Here is a 27600-nt window from a genome sequence, read left to right as displayed (position 1 = left end):
AAAAAATAGAATAAAATAATGTTTTCATTTTGATATTATGCGGTACTGAGTGTAGATAAATGACAGAAAAAAATTAATTTAAACACATAGTGAACAAATAATGTCACTCCCACTGGAAAAAAGTGTCAGAAACTTTATTTTACTGCAGCTTTATAAAGAGATCATTTACATTGTGAGGTTTTATTTTCAAGAAAGATGAGTCATCATATATGCCACATGTGCATTTTTCTATTTTATTGCTATTTATGTATGGTGCCACGAGAGCCCTGAATGTAACATTTATCAAAACCTTTAAAAAAGCTCAAAATGAAAGTTGTAACTCATTATTTACATATTCAAGCCTGTGCCAGTCCATTTCAACAAAATCCAGTTTGCACTGGATTATTGCAATGGTTAATACACCAATATGTAGAAGCTCTTTAATCCAAATGATATTTTTACTGCTAAAATATAATTATTATTGTTATCCATGAATTTTCAAATTTACTGAGTTACAAAAAACACTGAAAAAAATAGTAAAGCACATTATTATTTCTTGATTAATATGTCAATTTATAGTTATTTACTTGCATTCCTGAACAGAAAAATGAGTTTTAGTGGTTGAATGTTTTGCTTGATTCATTTCTGACTTCTCAGAGAAGCCCAGTGAGCCGGCTCAAATTTGGGTATAAAAAGGTAAATTCAGTTTGAAATTCCTCATTCCTGTTCAAAATGGTAAAACGTGGAGAGCTCACTGAAAATGAAAGAGTCTGCATTAAAGCACTTCATGATGCTGGATGGTCTCTGAGACAAATAGGGAAAGACATAAAGTGTTCTCACAGTGTGGTCAAGTATGCTTTGGAGTCAACTGCTGGGACTGGTACTTACAAAATGCGCCAAGGAAGAGGCAGGAAACCAAATTTAACTGAAGTAGATGTCAGACACCTCAAGATTTGAAGTACTAGAGACAGAAGGAAGACCACTGCTGAATTTCAGGCAGAGATGAATGCTTCTAGATCAGAGTCTGAGAAAGTCTCCAGAATGACCACAGGCAGATGACTGACAGAACAAGGCTTAAAGAGAAGAATAGCTGCTAAGAAGCCATTATTGAGGCCTGCAAACATAAAAAAACAAAGGAAAACTTAAAGCAAAACCATCCTAAAAATACCGCCAGACATCCTTGCTGAAAATGAAATACTTTTGACTGGATCTTTTCTAAAATGTAAAATGGCTTGATTGATAAAAAAAAAAAAAAATACATTTTTCAGACTTTCATAACCTTTAGGAATTTGAAACTCCTGCAAGAAGAGGATACTCAGGACACTGTACGATGTACTGAGTCTTAAATTTTACTCTCTTTGAAAAGTTTTGAGACAAATAAGATGATTTCATTCAATTTATTACTGGCAGCCTAAACAATGTATTCTAACCCTTTATCTCCTGTGAAAGGCTACCCAACCATGATGGGGATGATGGCAACAGTCAGGATAGCAAAGGATAATTTCCCCCTGTATGATGCTACTTTACAGAAATAAATCTGTTACTTTAAAAAATATGTTTGGATTTTAACAATGTTTTATCCACAGTAAAACAAATAGTTTGACTGTAAAGCTATCTTTAAATAAACTGTAAATAAAACAGCTGTTATAAGTGGGTGCTGGGTGTTTGTATGTGAATTCTCCTTGTTTGATTGAAAGCCTTTGTTCTGTTGTCATACTATCTAAACATGTTGGTGAGTAAGCAGATCAATGCAGGATAATGCTATAGGAAGTTGTGGGCAATTACATTGTATATGATGACACCTAGTGGCTCAGTCATGTAATTGCAGCCTGGAGGAAGGAAAAAAAGCAATGTGAGTACAGTATTTGGATAATTTATACACCAATCAAGTTAGTCACCACGACTTTTATCATGCATTTACTATGATGCATGTGAGAAGTTGAGTAGAGCTGGGTAGTTGATTGATTTTTCCTCAGAAAGAAACTTTACAGATGCTGGTTCTGGATCTGGTTACTAGTGAGGTGTGTGTTATTGAGACAGAAAATCAGACTTGGTGCACAGATTCATGAAAATCTACCTTTATTTGGATGCAAAAACTCACAACTTAAAGCGGTACTGTAGCAGAGGAGAGGAATACTGATGCTGGTTGGTTGTATGTCTGACTGTTTGGCTATTTCATCGTCCCCAGTTTGATCATCAAAGACGACCAGGTAAGCATTGAAACAAGCACTCAGAATAAAAGCTTCTCAGTCAAGCTCCAAGGACATAATCAGAGGATTACAAAGTCTTATTTTCTCATCAATCTATTTCCTCTAAACTGTGGCAGTTTAATTTGCTAAATGATTTGATGTTTATAAATTGGTCCGAGCCCACAAAAGTAATTTCCTCCTCTGATGATGTCCACGACTGTTGATCTGATGCACTAAGTTAAGATAGAAGGTTTTGAGTGTGGTTTGGTACATACAAAACTGTCTTCACTGTTTTAGCTGCCTTTACATGTAGCATTTACATCTCATGTTGTCAACTGAGATTGGCCCATAGAGTCACAGATGGAACTGAGAGGGGACTGCGTAGAAAAGTCAGTCTGAGGTAAAATTCTCCAATAAAAACCATAAAAACATACACAGAAAGCAAAGCATATTAAAGCAAAGCCTAAAGGCAAAAATGTGATGATACCGAGGACTGAACATAATCTATTTATTCTCTGTACTGTAAGGTAACTCAGGTAGTTGTCACATTTTTGTTCTGTCAAATCTTGCGATAAAAACCCACGGTTTGATCCACAGTATGAGCTACATTCCATCATGGTGTAAACAGAAATATACACAAGGCATCTACTCGAAAGGATTGTATCAAAATGTTCTAAAAATATCTCTGGTTGGTTTCACAAAAGCAAACTGTATCAAAAGCATTGGCCGAGAGCAAGCAATATATATATTTATATGTATAATAGGCTTTAAAACCCGTTTACACAACGAAAAGCAGGACAACCAATCACGTCGCTTTGATTGTGGACCTATGGAGTCCCATACAGCACATGCAATCCATTAAACTCAACACAATCCAAAACACAATACAGAAAGAAAGAGAACTGTTACAGCTGAACATCAGAGACAACCTTAGTGTGTCTGTTTGTGCTTCATACAGATTAGGCCTGGCCTGTCTATACAACAATCATGGGATTCTTACTTCACGGATGTGTTCAAGCTACTGTTGAAAACAGAGGCATCACAGACGGAGTCACACTAAGGGAGACGAACTCTAAATTTCCCCCATGTCAGCTGCATGTACGATCATTTGCCATCAGTTTTGAAAGCAGCTCTATACAATCCTGTGCATTTTTTCCTCCCTGTCTGTGTATGTCACTTTCTCCTGGGCTTTGATTGTGGTTTTTATTGATTTCTAAGCTGGTCCTATGCTATTTCTGGCCTCTGTCCCCATAGTGTCGCCGGCTCTGTGACGCCTCTGAGTGTTAGTCAATGTGGCCGTAATGCTGTTGAATTGTTGACTGTAAACATCATGGGGGCCATGAGGACTGCACAGGCAGCATGGTAGAAACTGTAATACTGTAGATTGCACAGAAATGATCCTAATTAGTTAATTAATAAACTAACTGTAATACATTCCTAGTTTTCATAACATTGCACATGCCTTTAATGAACACTTAGCACCATGCAACCTGAAGATGAGGTGGCTCCTGAATGCATCACAAGTGTTGATGCGAAAAGATGAACTTAATGTCTGTAAAATCTAAAATGCTAGGCTGGCATTTGATTGATTATATAGAGTGAAATTATGCTGGCACTTATGCTGTAAAGGGGCCTTACTTTAAACTAGCTTTGGTTGGCTAATCTTCCTCCATCCAGCAATCTGACATCACTGCAGCTGATCTGGTTTTACTTTAGTTCCAGTTTAACCTCTTTGTAACCACATATTATACAGGGACATTTCAATATTAGCACTAAATGAGGCCTTAAAAACTTAAAATCAGGTACAGTAACTTGATAAAAACCCTCAGCAGTGCAAACAATAAATCAGGACCATTCTGGGCCTGAGTGACTTTCTGGCGCCGTGTAAGTCAATAACACAAATCAACCCTCTCTATATTTGTTCTGCTCAAAGATTAACTGCAAGCATGGATTTTGTCTTGAGTGAGGAGATCAAAATGGCGTGAGCGTGTTAAAGGGTGAGGTTGAGATGATGCTAGGTACAGTGATGTGCACCACCAGAGGCGGTACAGTGTACAGTGGTGTGTCTCGGTCTTGGTGCTGCTGTTGCGTTCACTCTACTCCTCGGCAGTGTGAGACAGCTGCTTCTCATACAGGCTGAGGACGTGATGCACAAACTGGTACTGCTCGCTTGTTTGGATCATCCCTCCCCTAAAGAGCAAATGTTTTAAAGATAAGACATCTTTTCAGCTAGCTAACAGTGGGGACTGTCTGGATGGTTAAAGATAAGGTGAACATTATAAAAATCAGCCATACAAGTGCATCTCAAAAAAAAACAAAGCAAACAAAAAATAAGATATAATGAAAAAGTGAATGTTTTTTCCAGCTTTTTGATTCAGATTCTGCTCAAACAAAGCCTTGAGTACATAGATGTTTATCTATGGACTTTCAGTGCTGACAGGTTAAACTTCTTTTGAAATTTTCTCCTTAAAGAGGGGGTATTGTGCCTTTTTTCAAGGCTTTACACCATCTCTCTGATACCCATGTAGTAGCTTTATGTGGTCTACAGCTCAAAAAACTCCTCATGTTTCTCACACTGGCGTCCTGAAAAACCCTTATTTTAACCTCAGTCTGAAACACTTCGTTTTTGCTGCTGTCTCTTTAACACCCCACCCCTCCACGGACCTGCTTTCCTCCGACTGGCCGATTTTCCGGAGGCTGGCTGGCAGCAGGACTCAATGTTTTGTGCCCGCCCCTTCCAATGTGGCTATGTTTGTGGCTACTTGTAAACTTTGAATGAACCGGTCTGAGTGAGTAAAATATGGCGAATTTTTATATATGTCCGTACGTGTTAGACCCAGAGTCTGATCCTGATAGTTTGGAGAGAGAGGGGGAAGAAAACCAGCAGCACCGAAGGATAGAGCAGGACGTGTCTGTTTGGTAAGTGATTAATTACTGTGATACTAAATGGCTATAATGGCTGAAAGGCCTTGTTGGAGCAGTCTGTTCCACTTTGCCTGGCAGCACGGACGAACCAGTCAGGAGATCCTATTGCGATGACTTCATCAGTTTGCTCCATTGAAATCTCGTCTCGGGAAGATCTTGGAGAGATTCCCAACGAACCGTTTTCATCAGTTTACAGTCTACCCTAACCCTGATGCCAGGATTACTGCCACATACGTTTATCTTGCCGTTTGAAAATTTGCATACGTGGAGTATGGACACCCACACCACAAAATCGGAAAAGAATAATACCCCCTCTTTAAGAATTTAGAGAGCCATTTATGCTTTTTTTCTTTTTGAGTGCAAAGGATGAACTCTTTAATTTTGGTAAATCATATCAACGACTCACCTTGTTCCTGCAACAACTGAGTGTAGTCTTTTCAACATTAAATCTCCCTCACTAGTCTTTTTCTAGTAAATTTTTCAAATGTAACCTCAGAGCAGCTATTTTAACGTTGTAATTTGGAACCAGATTGTGTAAAAACTAAAGTCATCATGGTTCTTCTCAATAAAAGAACAAAGATCCTTTGCCACTAAGTACAGAAAGTCACACAGGATACATGCTAAAAATATCTTACCTGTCCAGACGGAGCTGGCAGGTGGTTTTCAGGATGTCAACCACGCCCTCAGTCCTCAGCTGCTTGCACAGGATGGAGGTGGCGATGAAGCAGCCAGTTCGACCAATTCCAGCACTGCAGACAGAGTGGAGAAGATGAAAAGGCATAAATGGAGAGACTGATTCCAATAATCTTACCAATGCCAAATCCTGAAGGGGAAAATTTCAGAGCACATAATCAACACGATTCTCTCTTAATGTATTTATCTTTTTATCATCTCTGTATCAGTGACTTGTTACTTTTGTACCTGCAGTGAACAATTGTAGGGCCACTGGAAGGCGGGGCTTCCTCTCGAGCCCTCTCCACTTTCTGCACCAACTCCAGGAGAGGCGGAGCTTTGTCTGGAGTCTTCTGATCAGGCCATGAGGTGTACCAGTACTGCTGCAGACTGCGCTCCTCTCCCTCACACTGAAACACACAAGCATCCAGACAGGCGATCAGATATCAAATGACTGAGAATGATTTCTGATGCACCTCTGCTGCCTCTGTTTAGCATAATGGGACCCATCAGCTGCTTGTGTTCCCCCAGGCTCTGATAGTGATCATTAATCCAACAGATAGACAACATGAACCAGAGGTTTTGAATAAACAACATGTTTTTTAACTCAGAGCACAGTTATATAATGATCCCCTGGTGATTAGTAATCAGATGGAGGCTGCATTTACTGAATTATCATGTTTGGCTTACTAAGTGCCAGTGACACCAAGACCCCAATTACATATAAAACACCCGCCATGAACACAGGGATGAAGCTGAAAAATACCGAGCTACACTGGGAAATTTTATTCAACCACTGCTCATCACATGTTTGTGATTGTGAACTCCAACAGTCTGATATAAATATTGTCATTGACATTCCTGCCAACATTTTGGTTTATGACCATTTTGGGGGAGTTGGTGTTGACAGTCATGGTTAACTGTTAAGGCTAGAGTCTTGTTCCTAATGATAATGACTTCAAGGTTGGTTTTAGGCACAAATAATCTTTGGATCTTAAAAAAACCTCTTGGAAAGACTGAATTCTGTTTTAAAGAGTTCTGGTGGATTGTGTAGATTCAAGGTGCAAGGTGTCACACCAAAGAGTTAATGGCATGCTCTTGCCACATGTTCTGATCTGTAAGCACTGGGATTCATTTGATAATATTAAATCTGCGTCAGACTCACAGAAAGAATAGATCCTCAAACTATACACTACTTATTACAGTCATCATAGACAGCGTTTACACTTGTTTCCTGTATAACAAAGAACACAATACTTGATGATTTACCTTTAAATGCAAGTCTCATTGAAGTGCTATGATTGGCTGTACCAGAGTAGTGCTGCTAGAAGCTGTATAAAAGAAGTGTTGCTATTGGCTGTATGAAAGCAGTGCTGCAATTGGCTGTTTAAAAGCAGTACTGCTATTTGCTGTTTGACAGCAGAACTGCTAATGGCCGTATGAAAGCAGAACTGCTACTGGCCGTATGATAGCAGTGCTGCTATTCGCTGTTTGACAGCAGAACTGCTAATGGCTGTATGAAAGCAAAACTGCTACTGGCCGTATGATAGCAGTGCTGCTATTGGCTGTATGAAAGAAGAGCTGCTAATGCTGTATGAAAGCAGTGCTGCTATTTGCTGTTTGAAAGCAGAAAGCAGAACTGCTGATGGCTGTATGAAAGCAGAACTGCTAATGGCTGTATGATAGCAGTGTTGCTGTTGGCTGTATGAAAGAAGAGCTGCTAATGCTGTATGAAAGCAGTGCTGCTATTGGCTGTATGAAAGAAGAGCTGCTAATGGCTGTATGAAAGCAGTGCTGCTATTGGCTGTTTAAAAGCAGTGTTGCTATTGGCTGTATAAAAGCAGTGTTGCTATTGGCTGTATGAAAGAAGAGCTGCTAATGGCTGTATGAAAGCAGTGCTGCTATTGGCTTTACAAAAGCAGTGTTGCTATTGGCTGTATAAAAGCAGTGCTGCTAGTGGCTGTTTGAAAGCAGTGTTGTTATTGGCTGTATGAAAGAAGAGCTGCTAATGCTTTATGAAAGCAGTGCTGCTATTGGCTGTATAAAAGCAGTGCTGCTAGTGGCTGTTGAAAGCAGTGTTGTTATTGGCTGTATGAAAGAAGAGCTGCTAATACTTTATGAAAGCAGTGCTGCTATTGGCTGTATAAAAGCAGTGCTGCTAGTGGCTGTTTGAAAGAAGTGTTGTTATTGGCTGTATGAAAGAAGAGCTGCTAATGCTGTATGAAAGCAGTGCTGCAATTGGCTGTTTGAAAGCAGTGCTGCTAATGTCTGTATGAAAGCATTGCTGCTATTAGCTGTATGAAAGAAGAGCTGCTATTGGCTGTATGAAAGCAGTGCTGCTATTGGCTGTTTGAAAGCAGTGCTGCTATTGGCTTCTTGAAAGTAGTACTGCTATTGGCTGTGTGAAAGCTAACCTTCCACTGACTGTTTCCATTATGGCCTCTAAAAGGATGTATGAATCTCGCATTCATTAGCTTTATACTATATGCATCGATCCTATTGGCTGTTTGAAAGTAGTGCACCAGTTAGCTGTAAAAAGGAACACTTTTTTGGCTATAAGAAGGCAGCAGTTCTGTTGAGTTTCTAAGAGCTATGTTTCATTGGCTGTTTAAAGGCAGTCTTACTTTGTTGTCTAAATCCATCGCTTTAAAAGTGGTTGTGTGAATGCATCATGCTTATTTGTAGTTTGAATTAGCTTCTTTTTTTGCTGTTTGAAATTAGAGCTGCTACTTGCTGTATCATAGCTAACCCCCATTGGTTGTTACAATAAAGCCTTCTTATTGGCCCTTTGAATGTAGCACTCATTAGCTGTAAAAAAAGAAAAGAAAAAGGAGCATTTTTATTACCTGCAAGAAAGCAACAGTTGAACTGACTTTATGAACGCTGCAATCCTGTTGGCCATTCGAAGGCAGTCTTCCTTAGCTGTCTCAATGCAGCCCTCCTATAGGGCTGTTTTGAGGCTAGACTCCTCTCTCACAATATGAAAGCAATTCTCTTATTGGCTGCAAGAAAGCAATTCTCCCATTGACTACATCCTATCAGCTTTTTCAAATGAACCCTTCTTTTCTTTTAGCTGTGTGATTATAGTGCTCCTATTTGCTGTGTGAAAGCAGTGCCCCTATTGTTTTCATGAGTGCAGCACTCCTATTGGCTTTTCAAATGAGTACTCGTATTGGCTTTATAATGACTGAAAAAAGCAAAATTGTGCTTTATGCAATCTGTTCAATCCAACTGTGTAACCCCTTAAGTTGATTTAAGTAACGTTTTGCATTTATTCACTTCTTTTACAACAGACTGACTTTCTTTCTGTGTCTTACCTTCAAAGTAAACACCCTCAGACTGTAGTCATCCTCCTGTGTTACCCTGACAACCGTGATCTCGATGCCCTCATGGGTCACTGTGTCCTCAGGCCAGTATTCCGCACATTTCTGCAAGATGTAACAGACACAAGTGTATTTTTTAAAATTTTTACTCAGTTGTTCAACCATCCATGTATTTATACACAATCATCCTCATCCTCATCCTCACAATCATCCTCATCCTCATCCTCACAATCATACTCAGCCACATGCGCCTCAAAAATCAGCATCATCAAGTATTTTTCTGCACTCACCTCGTTTTTCTCCTCCAGATTGGTGATCATCACTATGATCGGGCACCGCTCCTGCCACACCATCCTCCAAAAGTCCCCCACAGTGTTCACAGTGGGACCCTGGGTGGCAATGTAGGCTCGCTCCTGACCCCCATAACCCTGCAAACACGTAGACACACAGGATCTAAAACAGAGGACACTAAAATACTTTTGTAGTATCACTGATGGAGCTGGATTTTGTTTTTAAATACTCATATTTTCACTTACTTTGAGATAATTAGCATTGATGTAGGTAATGAGGAAATCTTCTTCATCCAGAGAATTTAAGATCACTCTGCTGTGAGTGTCTGGAGGTAGACAGAAAGAAAATATCATCAGAAACAGACCGACTGGTACTTAAGTGACATGGGAAATGGCATTTACTCTATGTTCTGTATCGCATTTCACAAATGTATTCAATCATTAAATTGTATCTTAAATACTGTATAAATAAATATTGTATCTTTAATAATTAAATGCAGAAATGATCAAATAGAGTCAGAAAAGTACCTTTAACATAGCAAACAATGATAAAACGACATTATTTTTCCTTGGCTGTTCCTAATCTTGTTGTAGCCGTACTTACTGGGTAAGATGGTTTTGTAGCGGTTCTTTCTCACCAGCCCGGGGTAGTTGTACTCCTTTGGGTCCACAAAGTTCATGGGAGTTTCCTGCCAATGGACACAGAACAATAGGTGCAGTAACAATCAGTTCATGCAGAAATTGAGAGGAAGTCCCTATCCTACCTCCTATTTCCACCAAAAGCACCCAGGACTTGCAGTCCCAGGAGCTACTTTTTCATGAGTAGAAAGGTTCTTCCGGTTTGTAAAGAAAAGTCTTTTGAATCTTGCAACTGAATTAGAAATCCTTTCCAAACATCTCTGTACTTTCAGAAAGTACTGCTTTTCCAGGAGGGTCCTTTTGGTGATACGATAAAATGCCCGGGACTTTACTTAGACCTCAGTTGCAGCATTTGAAACTAAATAAGTACCCCTTAAAGTTCCAGGAGAGTTCCTGGAGTGGAACTCAGTTTAAAAAGCCTAAACACTCAGAAAATAAGATCCAATATAATGTTGATCAGCAAACTTCACAATGAGCTGTTGTGACTGAAATTCTGAGGCCAACTAATTTATGTTCTTGAATGCTCATCTTTCTGCCTGGCAGACACTAGAATCCTCTGTGGGCTTTTGTATGCAAATATGCCTGTATCCATCCTGCCTTCGCCCACTAACAGACAGCGGAAAAGCTTACGGGTGTGTGCAGTGCTCCGCTGGGTGTGTGGGTGTGTGTGCATTTGTGCCTCTCTCTGTCTGTGTGCGTCTCTTCTGGTGAGTCTCTGCTCATCCCTGTTAATCTAAAGCATGTAGGTGGATGAGTTGCGGTTGCTGCGCTCACGTAAAACTCAGCCTGCAGGCTCTGGTCGTCCATAGCCCGTGTGTGTAGCATGGCCGGGGTCAGAACGTGCGTTCCCTGGCGGAGGTACTCCTGGGCAGACTGGTCTCGAGGGGAGAGCTGGGCTCCATAGCCATAGGGCTCAGTGCAGCCTGGCGTGCACATGTCCAAGGTCAGGGAGACATTGGAGCCCCTCCTGTGAGATACAGGTTAAACTATTTAGATGCATGAAGACAGTAAATCTTCATTGAAAATTAAAAAATAGAATGCTGAAGATGAAGGAAGCCAGGAATGTTGCAGCTTATTTCACTCATCAGAGTGTTTGGGTTTAAAAAGCAGAGACAAGATGACGTTTGAAAGTAAAAGGCTTCTATTAACATTGACTGTTTTTGCTCTTTTTGTCCATTTATTTGAGTTCTGTTTCTGATTTGTTTAGTGGAGTGGTCTGGCTGCAGCCTGCAGATCTCAGATGCCCCCTCTTGCAGACCACTAATTTGCTGGTACAGCCATTCACAACATCTTTATTCCCCCCTCATGGTGAAAATACTCCCCAGCCCCCTCTCACCTCTCCTGAAGCCCTACAGGTGTCACTGTGAGGGTGATTGCTTCACCCTCAGTCCTGGCGTCAGCGCCCAGGTCAAAAACAGGGGTCTGGGGCACAGGGTCTATGTCCAACAGGTCCTCCTGAGCATCAGTCCACTCTGATAATGTGAAGGAGGGCTGCCGGCTCACAGACTGACGGCGATCACCAATGTCGTTTAGAACTGTTCCTGACGACCAAAAGCCAGCTCCATAATGCCACCTGAACACCATGTGGATGACCTACAGGGAGATGAGAAGCTGTCAGGACACTGTGCACCACCTTTTGTCTCTTTAAGTGTGATTTTGTTATAAAGCATATTGTCATATTTCAATAATCCGGCCTAATAAGACTGTAGAACTTCTTCATGGTTATTTACATTAATGCAGCATTCATAGTAATCTCAGTCTAATGCTGAATCTATTTGGTTTTCAAGATAAAAGTCCTGACTGGTGTCTTACCATGATAACACAGATGGCCAAACCAGAGCATCCAGTTCCATGGAAGATCCAGGGGTGCTGTGCTGTGCGCACTACCTCCCTCATCAACATCATGGTCTAACCAGAGCAGAGAGAGACAAGAATTACTTACTTTTATCTACAAAGTTTGTCTTTACATCTTTATAGATCAAATCACATGACTGACACTTACATCCATCCCAAAAATGGGGTGACATGGAAAGAGGAAGCTAAGGTAGAAATCGATGACCTGCAGGGCTTTGTAGATGGAAGAGAGGGGTCCATTTCCCTCCACCACAAAAAACACCCAGTACCCCTGGGAGGAGTAAAAGCAGATTGTTATAGCGCACTCTGAGGTTATTTATGCAGCTGTAATCAGGCAGCAGCATTGTGGCTGATCACAGGTGAGCAGCAAAGAGAAGAAAAGAAAAAAGCTTATTTTTCTGCATAAATACATGGAAATTGACAAGCCTGGTTTTGTAATTGGTGCTATAGTTACAGGACTTTTGTCAGATAATGTGACATTGCACCTGTCCTTTTGTTCTTGAATGAATCAAACTTGAATTCTAAAGAGACAGTGATGGGGAAGAGGCAAATGTTTCTAGTTTAAACCATGAAACCGTGTCTGAAAAGAATACACAGTTACTAAAGGGACAAAAGAAAACATGACAATAAAATGAGACAAAAGTCTTAACTACAATGTACCAAAGTGCAATTATGCTGATGTGAGTTATAGATTAAGATCCATATAGGTGCATCAAAGAAAATCAGAATATCAAGTAAAAGTTCCTTTTTCCTGTGATTTACTTTAGAAAGTTGCATTTCCATAAATTCTAGATCCATCTCATACAAACTGAAATTTCAAGTGGCAATACAGAAATGTTGACCTTCTGGAAATTGTTTATTTCAGCACTCAGTTCTTGGTCGGGGCTCTGTTCGCATGAATTACTGAATCAGTGTGACATGGCATGAAGCCAATCGGTCCGTGGCATTGCTGAATTGTTATGAAGCCCAGTTTGCTCTGATAGCAGCCTTCAGCTCGTCTGTATTGTTAAGTCTGTTGTCTCTCATCTTTCTCTTCACATTTCCCCATAGATTCTCTATAAGGTTCAGGTCAGACCAGTTGGCCGGCCAACTAAGCAAAGTTATAACATCAGCAAATGGGTCACTGGTAGTTTTGGCTTCTCTGTGGGCAGGTGCCAAGTCCTGCTGGAAAAGGAAATCACTATCTCCATACATTCCTCAGCAGATGGAAGCAGGAAGGGCTCATAAATCTCCTGGTAAATGGCTGACAGCATTGACTCTGGACTTGATAAAGCACAGTGGCCCAACAGCAGCAGATGACATGGTTTCTCAAACTATTACTGACTGTGGAAACTAAAAACACTGGACTTACTTAAATTACAAAGGAAATTCAAAATTTAGTTTAATCTGAAAACAGGACTTTGGACCACTAAGCAACAGTCCAGTTCTTTCCCTCCTTAGCCCAGGTGAGACACTTATGAGGTCTGTGGTTCAGGATTGGCTTGACTCTAGGACCACAACACTTGTAGTCCATTTCCTGGACACATCTGTGCTCTTGATCCACTGACTCCAGCCTCAGTTCACTCCCTGTGAAGCTCCCCAATGTTCTTGAAACTGCGTTGTTTGACAGTCATCTGAAGGCTGAGCTCACCCCTGTTGCTTGTAATCATCAAGATTAAAATTAAAAGAGTCTTGAAATGTTTAATTTTATATGATATTAATCTAGAAATAACATTTTCTTTAAATAATATTCTTGTTTTCTGAGATGCACCCATATGAAAAACAAAAACTGCTTTGCAAGGTTACTTATGGTTTCCCCTTTCCCCAAATTTAAACCTCTTAACTCTCTGCTGATCATGTTTTATAGTGGACAAAATCTTACCCTGTTTTTTAAAAAATCTAATATATCACTCAATCAGAATCTTTGCAGTGGAAAATACACTTTTAAAGGCTGTAACTGTGGTGGTTTTCGTTTTCTCTAAGTTTATTTTGGTAATTTCCGGTTTATGTTTTATGTTCTTCTTGTAAACTTCACTGTGCTCCTTCCGAGCTCACCTCCCCCCTCCTCTGTGCTGAGGCGGACTGACCACACCTGACGCTGCTCAAGCAATCAGGCCCCCTTTAAGACACCTGCTCATCTCTGCCTCAGTGCCTGAGTATTATCTGCCTCTTGCCGTTGGTATAAATCTGTTAAAACTTCTTCAGTCTGGGTTGTATTCTGGGTCCGACATCCACCACATGTCACAGTAACTCTCCTTGTCTGACACACTGCTGCAGCTGCACTGACTTAAGAAAATAATCAAACTTGCTACAGATAAGCTTCTTTTCTTTGTAGTCATTAAGAGCCACTGATAGACATTTCAGCCTTTTTATTCAACAGACAATTTTAGATTTGAAATCTAAAATGAAGACATTAAATCACATACCGTGACCTGTGACACGATAAAAAACGCAGCCCAGCTGTAGATCTGGACCACCAGCGTGTACACCTTATGCATGAACATTTCTTCTCCCTGTGGGCTTGGGCCTTTCGCAGGTCCATCTTTGCAGTTTTGGAGCCGGTCGGCCTTCAGATTTCCGTCATTCACTTTTTCTGTCTTTGTGGGCTCGTCCAGCCAGACGGGGTCCTCGTCAGGCCTCAGGAAGGTGGAGTCCTCAGTGGGGGAACGAGTGGAACTGCTAAGTCTTCGGGTCATGATTTCCCTGTAATGTGTAACATCAAAATAGTTTATTCTGCCTGTTTTTGACTTTTATTTACTTTTTATGAGTTTATGCACGCTCAGATTACAAAGGCTGACCAAAAACATGTCATGTGAAAAATCAACACTTTGTGTTTTATACGTCGCTTAATGCCTAAAAACACTAAAAGGAGAAAGTAGGCGGTGCCTGAAATCATTCAGTATGCAGCTGTGAGAGGGTCAAATATGCAGCTGTATATTTACCTCTGCCAGGGAGATTATGTGATCGGGTGGGTTTGTTAGTTTGTTAGCAACATAACTCAAAAAGTTATGGACGGATTTTGATAAAATTTTCAGGAAATGTCAGAAATGGCATAAGGAAGAAGTGATTAGATTTTGGGAGTGATCCAGGTCACCGTCTGGATTCAGGAATTTTTTTTAGGATTGTGTACTATTGGGAGATAGGGCTAATGGCGGAGGTCTTTGCTGTTACCACTTTACACCAGGAGATGGTGGACATGAGTAACTTCAATCCCAGCAGCATTTTGGGTGTGTTTCTATTCAAAGTTTTGGAGTTTATAGAGTTTGCAAGATGCCCACCTGGTCGAGGAGATGAGTCAGACCGTAACAGAGAGAAAGACAGCAAATTGTAGTGAGAATATTCACAATGCTGGGAGGAATAAAGGAATATTCACCCTCTGCAATGACTTCCAGTTGTCCAGTGAGACCATGGGTGCATCTGTTGGCACCGCCAGGCAATGCTTCCACCATGACAGTCCACCCATAGCGAAACCAATGCTTTGCCTCACCGTGTTTTTACCCCACTGGGGAGGGAGTAATCGGCGAATGCCGTGGTGGGGGGCACATGGGGATAGATCCAGGAATTTTTTAAAGGATTCTTCACTATTGGAAGACAGGGCTAATGGCGGAGGTCTGCGCTCTCCATGTGCTTTTCTGTTTTTTTTTTTTTTTGTTTCAATTACACAAAAGCAGCCAACAATTGTTTGCTTTATATTTGTCTGAGAGGACCTCAGGACTTTGTATGTATATGTGCAATTTTTTCTTATTATTCATTTTGCCATTTTTCCCCTTTATGTATAAACCCCTCTAGTTGTTGGTTATTTTGTTTAATTAAGTTTTTAAACCACACATCCCTTCCACACTGTTAATGTATACCATATGTTTTAAAAAATAGCTTATGAATTTTTATGTTCAATAGTACCAAAATTACCAAAGTTTTAAAGCAACAGATACAAGTTTGTTTTTTATAGCCCAAAGATGATGTAAGCAGTGATACAACAGAGAGAGAAGTTATTTCCTGATCATTTCTTAGTAGCTATGCTCTAAAGTTAGAAACACACCAACACCTCTGCACAGACATGAAGGAAGATTCAGGATTGTATTTGACTGATGCTGCAGATGTGCCTCTTCCTGCCTCCCACATGCCCCTCTACTCTGCCCTTCATCACAGCCTCTGTCCTCGCTGTTTCATTCATCGGTAAACTGAGTCTCTTTAGCGTGTCTTTAAGATGCACCTGTTAATTCAAGTGTCTGTTACATACAGATAGAGAGCAGAAGAGAAAGACAGCAATGCCTCCTAATTCCTAAAAGTTTTCCCCGATAAGGGCCTCACAGCCCTGCACAAACACTAACGCTCATAAGATGGCCTAAATAAGGAAAAAAACAGAAAAGAGAGCATAATCACTGTTTGTGCTTTTCTTTGCCAGGTATGCTCCCCTACAAAACATTTTGGAAGGGCAAGACTTTTGAAAAATTCTCAGAAGGTGACTGGACAAACATTCTGTCTGTCACAGTCATGAAGGGCCAATCAGAGCAACAAGACAAAAGAAGGTAGTAGACATGTGCAGTCCCTGTACTAACCTGAGATGTACAGACTAGTGCTGAGGTATTCTATGAATTGTGGAACTTGTCCATGGCCTACTGGGAGACGTGCAAAAACATATTCTTTGCCAAGAGAAGCTTTTTGTGGGGCTCTGCTCTTTTTTTGATGAACAAATGTGGTCAATGTCTGATTAAACTGCCACTTTTCGACTGCTTTATCCAAGCAAACAGTAACACAGTGGCAGAAGCTGTTGTACCAGCTTTTAGTAAAATACTAACACGTAACTATCACAAACTCATGCTGAAGCAGGTTGGGAGAAGAGCAAACACTTTTTTTCCATCATGAAAAGCTTTCAGTGCTGTTTTCTTTACTGAATAGAAAAAATGTGGTCCAGTTCTGATAAAACTGCTGCTATACTATAGCTACATCTGAGCTAAGCGCTACATCGGCTGCAGCCATTACAGTGGTTGAGTACAACTATACCCCGCCCATTGCTACCACCTTGTTCTCCTCAAATTACGCCGATTGTTCAAAACCATTTTCGGGTCTGGTACTAATGTTGTACATTGGAGCTTTGCGAGATAGATTTGCCCAGTGACAGACATGAAATCTGGTCAATGCATCTGCTTCGCAAGGTTAGAACTACTCCCTGTGACAGAAGACTTGGAGAGAGCTGAGAAGGTACATGAAGGTTTTTGTCTGTGCTCTTCCTTTTGCCAGAGAGATTTAATGTGGTCGATTAAAATAATTCCCATGTCACAGCATCGCTTAAAAGTATCACACCATGATGCAAAAGCCCACCCTTACTTCAAAATCTTAAAAGAGGAAAGTCCAGTGCTATTGACACCCAAGCTGTAGCCGTGTTTATGTATGTTGGTTTGATTGCATGTTTTTAAATGACTGTGTATATGACAGTAAGGGGCCGTGTTGATGCCACAGGCCTATTCAGATGTATAGCTGAGCAGCCTGGAGTGGCTCTTGTCTCCGGATCCTCTCATCTCCCTCTGATTGGACTCTATTGTGTGTGTGTGTGGGTGTGTGTAGGTGGGGGTGGGTGTGTGTGTGTGTGTGTGGGGGTGTGTGTGTGTGTGGGGGGGGGGTGTAGGGGTGTGTGTGTGTGTGTGTGTGTGTAGGTGTGTGTGTAAGAGAGAGAGAGAGAGAGAGAGAGACGCTCTATTGTGGAGGGATGAGTCAGGGGTAGCGTGTTTACAGCCCTGTCCGTTGCCTTAGCAACAGAGTGGCTCTCTTCCCTCTCATCGGTCCTAAGCACACATACAGCCTCTCTGTATCAGTCAGCAGTGCATTCAGAGCTCTTTTTTTTCCGCCCTGCTCTTTTGTCCTTCAACCATTAATAAAGGTGTTTTGTACATTTGGCTGATTACCGCCACATGGTCGCTGCCGATGTGTGAATGCGGGGGCCTGTGAGAGTGCTGCTGGGCTGTTTGCGCACATATCACTTGTCTGAATGTGTTGCTGATGCTAAATTTGTTCCAAGTGATTTTGGAACTACTTTATTTTTTATCAATGACTACAGACTAACAATGTGGAGGAAGTGATTTCCTCTTAGCTAACTGGAATATTAAAAGAAAAAAAAAATTATATAAATATGTAAACAGCCGTTACATGACTCACCTATGAAGGATGGCAGGGAATCAGGGAGGAAGTCACTTCACACGATCAAGCAAAAACCTGCATCCTGAGGGGACCAGAAGTTGTCAGCCATGGTAAGGCAGAATCAGATCTGAAGGGCAGAGGTAAAATCAAACATCAGCTTGGACCCCAAATTTTAATTGACGGCCCCCCAGCCCACTCCCAGTGGATATACATTCATACTTTGCGGCAGGGGCTCTGCTTAAAAGATACTTCCTGGGCTATTCAAGCAGCTTGCTTTGACTTTCCAGGAACTGCACTGCTGGAAACCTCCATATAGATAGATACATTTATGACAATGCATGTTGGATATAATGAGAATTAGTTCAGCAGAGATCTACTCTGTAGTAGCATAAAAATCAATATGAGGGTGCAAAAAAAAGTTTAGGTTAGAAAGGAGGAGGCTGGGGTGGAGGTGAGGCTTCACCAGTAGCAGTGTGGTGTTATCAGCATTGATGGAGCAGGGATTAGGGAGAAGCCTCATTGGGAGAATGAGATGTGATTGGCTGTGAGAGCTGGGAGATAATTATTGAAACCAGCTGGCCATCAGCTGATTTTATCTGGGCATTTGACTTCCTTTTGCATCACTTCATTAGTAAAAGTGATGTTCCTCTGCTTTTCTTTATCAACAGCAACTGTACAGTGTCAAATATGATCATTTTTAAACTAAGTGGCAGAGACACTGTTGATTTATATTACCATTAAATTTCAAAATACTGTTCAAAATCACATACTCAATCATGAATCCACAAGAGTTCTCTGTAGAGTGAACTCACTGAATGTGCATAATGATGTCACTGCTGTCACCTGTTGTTTGCACTCCTCTCTTAGTTACAATTTTCCTTTATCCGCTATGCATGGTAGTATTTATAGCCAGTATATGGTGTATAATAATTGGACTTTCATAATTCAGACTTCTTTTTTCCTGAAAAATTGAGAATTCCTTTTATAGTGCACTCAGGAGTAGTGGGTGATTTTGGACACAGTCTTTCTTGACCTGAGGAAAGTTGATCTCATCTTCATCCTACACTGTGATTGGCTATTTGCCTTGACAGAGATTGATTTGTTCTAAAATCAACTCCGTGGGTTGTGCTGCAACCTGCTGAAAGTAGTTTTTCATATTCAAACATTCAGCATTAATTTCATGTTTGGATTAAATTCTGATTTTGCTTATTATCTTCTTTGCACACCATTGTCTGTCTCTCTGTCTGTCTGAGTAAGGAAGTAAGGAAAATTCTGTTTGGTAGATTATTTCTTACTTGCAGCAGTGCTTCTTGGCATCTTGGCAATAAATCTTATACAGTTAGAAGGTCTGTTATGTACTTTTTAAAATGGTGTCACATTTGTAATGAACATGCATTTATGGGATGAGCAGCAGAGCTGAGTATGTACGATGTGCCCATGAAAATTTTGCCATATCTTCTCTGCCAATGCAAAACAGCTTATTACCTCCGCCGAGGAGGTTTTGTGATCGGGTGGGTGTGTTAAGTTGTTAGCAACATAACTCAAAAAGTTATGGACGGATTTTGATGACATTTTCAGGAAATGTCAGAAATGGCATAAGGAAGAACTGATTAGATTTTGGGAATGATCCAGGTCACCGTCTGGATCCAGAAATTTTTTTTAGGATTGTGTACTATTGGGGGATAGTGCTAATGGCGGAGGTCTGTGCTGTTCCCACTTTACACCAGGAGATGGAGGACATGAGTAACTTCAATCCCAGCAGCATTTTGGGTGTGTTTCTATTCTAAGTTTTGGAGTTTATAGAGTTTGAAAGACGCCTGCCTGGTTGAGGAGATAAGTCGGAGCGTAACAGAGAGAAAGACAGCGGATTTTAGTGAGAATACTCACAATGCTGGGAGGAATAGAGGAATATTCACCCTCTGCCGGTGAGACCATGAGTGCATCTGATGGCACCTGTAGTGAAGCCAATGCTTTGCCTAACTGTGTTTCCACCCCAATGGGGAGGTGGGCACATGGGGACGGATCCCGGAATTTTTTGAGGGGTTCTTCACTATTGGGAGATAGGGCTAATGACGGAGGTCTGTGATCTCCGAGTGCTTTTCTAGTTTTACACTTGTTACCGAATCCTGTTTTGAGTTTCTGGTACCCCCAGGTGCTAAAAATCAGATCCTGGATGGTCTCTGAAACCTGAGAAACATGTAGAGGAACATTGTGTTCAGCAGTTGGACCATAGGGTCAAAGTGTGGAGAAGCCGCAGAGAACTCTATGTTGATTGCTGCACCGACAGAGGAACATTTTTGGTGGAAGCTGTGTGATGGTGTGGGGCGGCATCTCTCTCCCTGGGAAAACAAGGTTTGTCATCATTGGAGGCAATCTCAACACAGGGAGATATCGAGATGAGATTCTGCAACCAATGGCAATCCCATATCTCCACAGTCTGAGACTAAACTCTATCCTCCAAGATGACAACGCTCGCTCCCACAGAGTGAGGTTTATCAGAGACTACCTTCAGAATTTGGGAGTGGAGAGGAGGGAATGGCCTGCCAGTAGTCCTGACCTCAACACCACTGAACACCAGAAGGATCAGCATGGGTGTGCTGTTTATACCAAAGTGACCAACACAACCACGTTGGCTGACTTGTGACTAATGCTGTGTGAAGAATGGGATGCCATCCCACAGCAGTGTGTGACCAGGCTGGTGACCAGCATGAGGAGGAGGTACCAGGCTGTTGCAGCTGTGTATGGTTCTTACACAAGCTCCTGAGGCTCCCGTTTGTTAAATGAATAAATTGTTGAAATTGCCAGTATGTCTTGTTTCTTCAGACCTCAGTCATCCAATCCACCAAAACCCAAACAAGAGTCAATGGCAGAATAAGCTGTTTGGCACTGGCAGAGAAGATTTGGCAAATTTGTCATAGCTGTAAACCACATACTCAGCCCCGCTGCTCATCCCACAAATGCATGCTCCTTACAAATGTGGCATCATTTAAAAGGGAGTTAAGCAGGCTTTTAAACTGTTTAGATTTACTGCCAATAAGAATTGTTACAGAGAAGAAATAATCTATTCAATTCAAATTTCCTTACTTTTTGTGCAATGGTTATATGTAGATGTAGCTATGTAGATCTATCAGATTCATTGATATAGATATATAGGTCCAAAATTAGTGCGTTCATTTTTTTAAAATTAAATTAATCAAGGCTGATTGTAAAAAGGCTGTAAAATAACAAACTGTCTCATTTAGCTTAAAAACTCAGTGGACAAGCCAAAAGTTATCTGTACCTTGTGCTGTCAAACATTTACCTTTTGCCACGTGTAGCTCATGTCATACTTTGCAGTCTACCTAAGATTTATTTTTTCTTTCAAACTAAAAGCAGGTCTTCATCAGAAAAGGAAGTTATTTACTCTTAGTTTAAGACAGTACCAAAATCCAAAATAAATAAAAAACAGTTTTAAATTCAAGCAGTTGAATTCCAATTCAGTAAAAGTCTAATTCAATAGGTAGATAGTGTAGCAGCTTTGTAGTGTATATTAAATGCTCTGTGAAGCATAAAATAAGAATATGACCCTTCAGCTTATACTTTACTATTCAAAATAATTTTCCTCATTGTGCTGATATGAATGCTCTAAATTAAAACTGCAGAAATAAAATGCAGAAACATTACACATAAAAAGCACATGATACTGTCAAATACTTTGATGAATGATAAAAAGCACATATAAAACAATCCATAGTGTCCCCACTTGAACATATGGTAAAAATAGAAACACTTTGACTCATTCTGATTAAGTTAGCTACTCTAGCTTCATGCAGAGTAACACTCCTGTTAACTTCCTCCTGTAAGGTGACACACTAAACTGTCAGGACATCTTTCCTCTCTTTCTTCTTCTCTCTCTCTTTTGCTGTTAGAGTTGAGGATGGTTGGAGCTAGATGCCCTAATATTTACATTCAGATTGCTCCCTTCCAATCAGAAAGCATCAAGTCAAAGCTACTCTCTCCTCCTGTGCCACGGGACTCTGGTGAACTGACCAGGTGAGCTCAGCACAGTATGAGACCTCACCACTGCCAGGGACTTAGAAACACAGTACAGGTGTTGAACAGAAGGGAGCAGCTCTCAGTCTTTCTCTATCTCCCTTTGCTTTGCTGCGAAGGTGGTTTTGAAGGGATGACGCCAGCTCCCTCGGCTTGTGGCCATGGTAACATGCATACATATAATGTACACACAGGCATTGTGTTGTATAAGAAAAACTGCTTCCGTTTTGAAACAATGGCTGGACAGGTAGCGAAGCAGATGGAGGGATGAATGGGAGGAAAAGCAGCTCTTTATTGTGTGAAGGTTGTCTGAAGCGGTGACGCAGTGAGGTTGGCGTTTTGGTAACTGTGGCAACCATCAAACTGTAGCGTGCTGTTCACACACAAAATTGAGGTGAGATGAAAAACACAAACATCATCTGCACTGGGAGAGGAGTGACAATATTCATGTTTGCCTCAAAAATTTTGTCTCTTTGCCGTCAGTCTGTGAGGTAAATGTCTTTGTTTTTCACTCACAAGCTTCGGCTGCTGACTGCTCAGACTTACCGGGTTTATTTAACAACCTCTGTGTAGTTTTACCAGATAACCTTAGTCTACTAAAGGTCAGATTCAAAGGATATTTTGACCTGACTTTGGCTGCATTTACAAGACAGGGATTTCATCTAGAAACAGTAACATCCTTTTACATTATGGCTTCTTCTTTACAGAAAACAGCAAAACTTTCTTCTGTGCTCTCATTTAAACTGGCAATACAGAGTCTGCTATAAAAAGTTAACTTTTTGCACATGCCAATTACAATTCAAATCAATAAGCCCATGCAGACTGTACATCTCTGACAGCCATTCACACAGACCGTTCATCTGAGAGACAGTGTAGCTCAGAAAGATATGCCAAAATTTGATGGTACAAAGTATTTCCAGTTTTTGATTGTTTTAAGTAATTTAACTTTATTCCTAAATAAATTCTGGCAGTTACATTTATGAAATAACAACACTGAAAACATGACAAACTAAGAAACATTTCATAAATAAGACTGAGAAAAAGAACAGAGGTTTGATCCAGGATGAAAAAATGTAGACCCTTTTTAGTTTCATGAATGGTGGCTCACTTTAGCATCGTTAGCTTTAGCTAAAGCTAACATAGCTATGTTAGCTATGTAATTAAAGTTACTACTTAAGCCAAAGTAAGCAAGTCAGCTCTAGCAGCATGAGCTTTAGCAAATGTAGCTACAGCTAACATAACTACGTAGATAACGTATCTATGTTACATAGCTGCTTTGTGAGCTTAGCTTTAGCTAAATCAGTTATGTAGCTCTGTGAGCTAAGCAGGTATGTAATCTCTAGTTAGCTTAAGCAAACATATCTAAAGCAAATGTGACTAAAGCTAACTTAGCTACGTAGATAACGTTGATGTGTAAATGCCTTGTCAGGTAACTTTAGCTATGTAGCTACATTAGCTTCTTTAAAAGCAAATGAGCTTCTGCTCACCCTCCCCCTCTTTTCCATGGAGTTTGCCCCAAAAATACAGCTATGTGCATCAATGGCTGTGGGTAAAAATATTTGGGTGGAGATTTCAGGTGAGGGTTAGGTATTATTATAATGACTCATTGTGATGTCACAAGGTACTTAGAGTCCAAGCTGAACGTCAGATTTCATATTTTCAGACATGGATGGAGCTTGAATAAAGGGAGGGGTTTGCTTATTTTATATTCTATGGGTTGGTAGATCCATACCCAAATATATGTGCAAGTAAAGTAAGAAGCTTTTCATTATATGTCTCCTTGTTTTTGCTTTCTAGTCACAGTGTGAGCTGCTTTGCCAATTTTAGCTATGCTAATTACATGTAAGATTATAAAAGTAGCATTTAGCATTAATTGACCAGTAAGTATACAGGTCTTGTTGTTGAGTGCTGCTAATAAATTGTTTGGTGTAAATTCTGTTTGCTTTTGGCATGGACTTCCTGATAAGACTGATTTTGTGTCTCACTGAAAATTTTCCTGGTGAAGTTAGGGTAAAAAACAATTGTTTTTATAAATTTTTTCCCCAATTGCGCAGGGTCAAAAGTTTTAATTTCTATTTGGTACACAGAGACACATGGATCGAACATAGCTTAATGTTGCTTCATGCTTCATCTATGGAAATACAAAGAAGGTGCCATGCATATGGGATTCTACCAATAGCTAATGTGCAAATGCTATCTCTGATTAAGCTTAACGGATTGGCTAAGAAGGATTAGCCCAAGAGCAATACAGGAACAATATAATGAAACATTATGATACAATGGAATTAGGGGCAAACAGTAAAATAAGGATTCACAGAGGCACCACAGTCAGTGCTCACACAATTGCCTCAGTATTTTTAATTTCTGATGGTTATGTATTACATAGAGCTTTTCCTTTTACTGAGAAGGAACAAATGTTTTCATCCAATGTAACCCTCATTCTGATTTCACTGTTTTCTTTATTTACTAGACAGACTTGACAGATTGTTTCTGGAGCAAGGTTACTTGCACATTAAAACAGTTTTATAGAAGCCAAGCTTACAAGATGGTCCAAACAGAGATTATTGTGTCTTAATAACAAGGTAATGTTGCTATCTAACTGATATCTGGTAGACCATTTTTCAGTGCCTGTTTATTTTATTAATGCCAGGAAATCTGATTTGGAAGAAGAAGAAATAGAATAAGATATGAGACACGCAACAAATGTGAAAACCAGGGCCTTTGAGGGCCTGACACTGATATTTACAATAACAGTTTGGTCTTTTGCCGATACTGATGCTGATGTTTGTGGTGCCTTGTTTTTTTTTTTTCATGTAGGCTGAGTAAGGGCTGCTGCACACAAAGGGAGTAGGGTCTGGCTGAAGAGCACAGATCTCAGACACCCTTTCTTGCAGACCACTACCATAAGACGCCACCTCTGTCAGAATGGAAGGGATGTAATTTGCCAGTACAGCGTTTTGCATATTTGTTTTTTAAATTCAACTTTATTTATACAGTCTGGAAGTTACTTTAATAAAATAACCACATTGCAAATATATAACACAGAGCAACATGTCATATCTTCATGATCTTCAGCAAACAGAATCAGCAGATGCAACAAAGATACGTTTGTTAGTTTTAACTTTAGCTACGCAAGATATGTTACCTACATAGACTATGTAGCTAATGTAGCTATGTTAGCTTTAATTTTAGCTCTGTTAGCTGTGTTTTTATGGAGCTTTTTTCCAGTAAGCAGACTGTTAATTCAACTTTATCAAATGTTTTGTAATTAGGTATTGCAGGTCAGGTTTTTACTTTTAGCTTTTGATATCCGAACCCTTACCTTAACCCTAAAGGCGGCATCTTACAGTAGTGGTCTGAGAGGGTCTGAGATCTATGGTCTACAGCCAGACTGTCTTGCACAAAGGAGTGCCCAAGCAATTGGAGGTTTTGTGCCTTGCTAAAAGGAACGACGGCAATATTCAAGGAGTGAACTGGCACCTCTCCAGCGACCAAACAAATTTCCAAACTTGGTCCTACTAGGACCTGTACCCTTGGGTTCCCAGCCCTTATCCTTACAGACAGAGCAATTGCTGCCTTAGAATACTAATGCATGTATTAATAGGTAGTAAAGTATAGAGTAGTATACAAAATGCTGAAGTCAGATACATTGTAGCATCCCTTCAATGCCTGAAATACATGAAGGACACAGCCTCAGCCTCCTGAATGGTAATTAAAGCACTAAAATTAACCCTTTAACTAACCCTATTCCTATTTGTTTCCCCTTTGAGATAAAACCAACCAAATTTACCCTGTTTTGCACCAGTTTATTAGTTCAGATATTATCTGTCTCAGTGTATTAATTCAGTCTAATAATGAATACAGTCAAATTAGGACAGAATCCCTTCAGCATTCTTAAAAGGCAGGACTAAAAGATTGAGTGAAGTAACAGCATGTAAGTCAAAGCTGGCAGCTGAGCTCACCATCAACTCCTCCCCCTCACTCTTCAAATAGAGTATATTTGTAGTGCTGCCGTTCAATCAAACGGAGCCATAATGGCCTGTGTCCCAGGAGAGCCACGGGAGCAGGAGTGACAGTCAGCTGAAACATGAGTAAATCTCCCGAACTTACAAACAAACAAACAAACAAACAAAAAAACAAGGAGGAATTAATGTGGTCTCCTCTTTTCTTTTAGTGACCTGGCCTTTGCTTTACAGGACACTCCTGATGCCCAAAGCATCTCTGTCTGGACAAATAATGAGCTTTTTTCTACTCTATTAAAAAAAATTTCTGCTCCTCTTCGCCTGCCATCTCTGGTGCAGCAGCACTTCCTGTTTCCAGGTGAAGCCGAAGTATCGAGCGGGTTGTTGAAGTGCTGAATGTGATGTGAGACAAGGTAAGAGGAAGCTCTGATTGAAAGTGATGATGTGATAGAAACATGAGAAGTCACAAGGGCTGAAACCTGCCTCATCGACCTTTGTTTGTCTCACACAGACTTGCAGTGATCAAATCTGGATTTTAAAGCTCACATGAGTTCTGGATGACCTTAAAAATAAAACCCCAGCTTGCCTACGAGTTCCTCCTGTATATCACACTGACAGATAATCAATCAGCTTTGTTTACATACACTCCTACAATCTCTTGCAGCAGCTCCAGGGGCATTTCAAAGAGGCATTTCATAAGCACGTATAAACTTACACTTCAGCCACAGTATGAATTATTAAAATGTGGAGCTCATTTACAGGAACACAGAGATAAATTAAGACTCCTTTTGCATGATTGTGCTGCATCAAAACAGCAGTGCAGGAACTGCTTTCCTTGGCAGTCATTCATGCTAAAGACAGCACATCATTCATATCACGTACATGGCTACGGTGAGCCAGAGCGACCACACAGTGCAGAGCTGCACGGATTAGTAATGAATCACCCAGGGAGGTGGACTGTTGCATCTCTCCCTCTGGTGACTCCCACATTGTCACAGAGAAATGATACAAGTGAGAGGAAACCAAGCTTTGGATGATGATACATAAGAGAGGAAACACTCAGTAAAAAAAGCAGTGAAGGACCAACCTGTTGGCAGATGATCATCTTAAAGAGATCTGAAAATAAAACACGCACACACTCAGGCTATAGCACACATCCCTACCTTTATACAGCAAGGAGAGCGCAGCAGCCATATGCACCGTTGGAGCTTTTCAAAGGAATTGGTATTCACCTCATGTCGCACAGGAGAAAGGGAGAGACAGAGGGAGTAGAAGAGGAGGAGGAGGAGGAGGTGCTGGAACAGTCACTCACTCACAGCCTTAAGTCTGGTTAGGATAAGTCCTCTTACCTGGCTGAGTCTGTCTTCACATCGCCATCTGCCGCTCCGCTCCCTCCCAGCCAAAGCCCAGAAGCCAAACACCAACAACCACGCCAATCCCTTTACTGCTCCTCTGTCTGCGGGGAGAACAAGAAGGAGTGCGTGTAAGGAGGAGATGATGCAAGGATGAGGAGGTGTATGTGTGTGGGTCAGGAGAAGAAGATTCAAATGCAAATGTGTGTGTTAAAGAGAGCTGGTTGTGTAAAAGTCTGATTTTTTTCTTTTGTTTGTTTCCTGGAGGA

At 40.7% G+C, this 27600-nt stretch overlaps 1 protein-coding gene across 1 annotated transcript; it reads right to left on the bottom strand.

Annotated features, from left to right (window-relative positions):
* Positions 1-2075: 2075 nt before the first annotated feature.
* ptpn5 (protein tyrosine phosphatase non-receptor type 5) lies at positions 2076-27600 on the bottom strand. The gene is made up of 14 exons (XM_041794892.1): positions 27329-27600; positions 18004-18112; positions 14277-14553; positions 12020-12142; positions 11830-11925; positions 11354-11610; positions 10792-10984; positions 9983-10067; positions 9625-9704; positions 9379-9516; positions 9083-9193; positions 6015-6175; positions 5729-5842; positions 2076-4358 (listed from the first exon to the last, which is right to left on the bottom strand). The coding sequence occupies exons 3-14, from the start codon at positions 14544-14546 to the stop codon at positions 4265-4267; spliced, it is 1722 nt and encodes a 573-aa protein (XP_041650826.1). The 5' UTR covers positions 14547-14553; positions 18004-18112; positions 27329-27600; the 3' UTR covers positions 2076-4264.

This window comes from Cheilinus undulatus, linkage group 9 (genome assembly GCF_018320785.1).
Source record: "Cheilinus undulatus linkage group 9, ASM1832078v1, whole genome shotgun sequence".
Lineage (NCBI taxonomy): Eukaryota > Metazoa > Chordata > Actinopteri > Labriformes > Labridae > Cheilinus > Cheilinus undulatus.
This window is presented reverse-complemented; position numbering and strand designations above follow the sequence as displayed.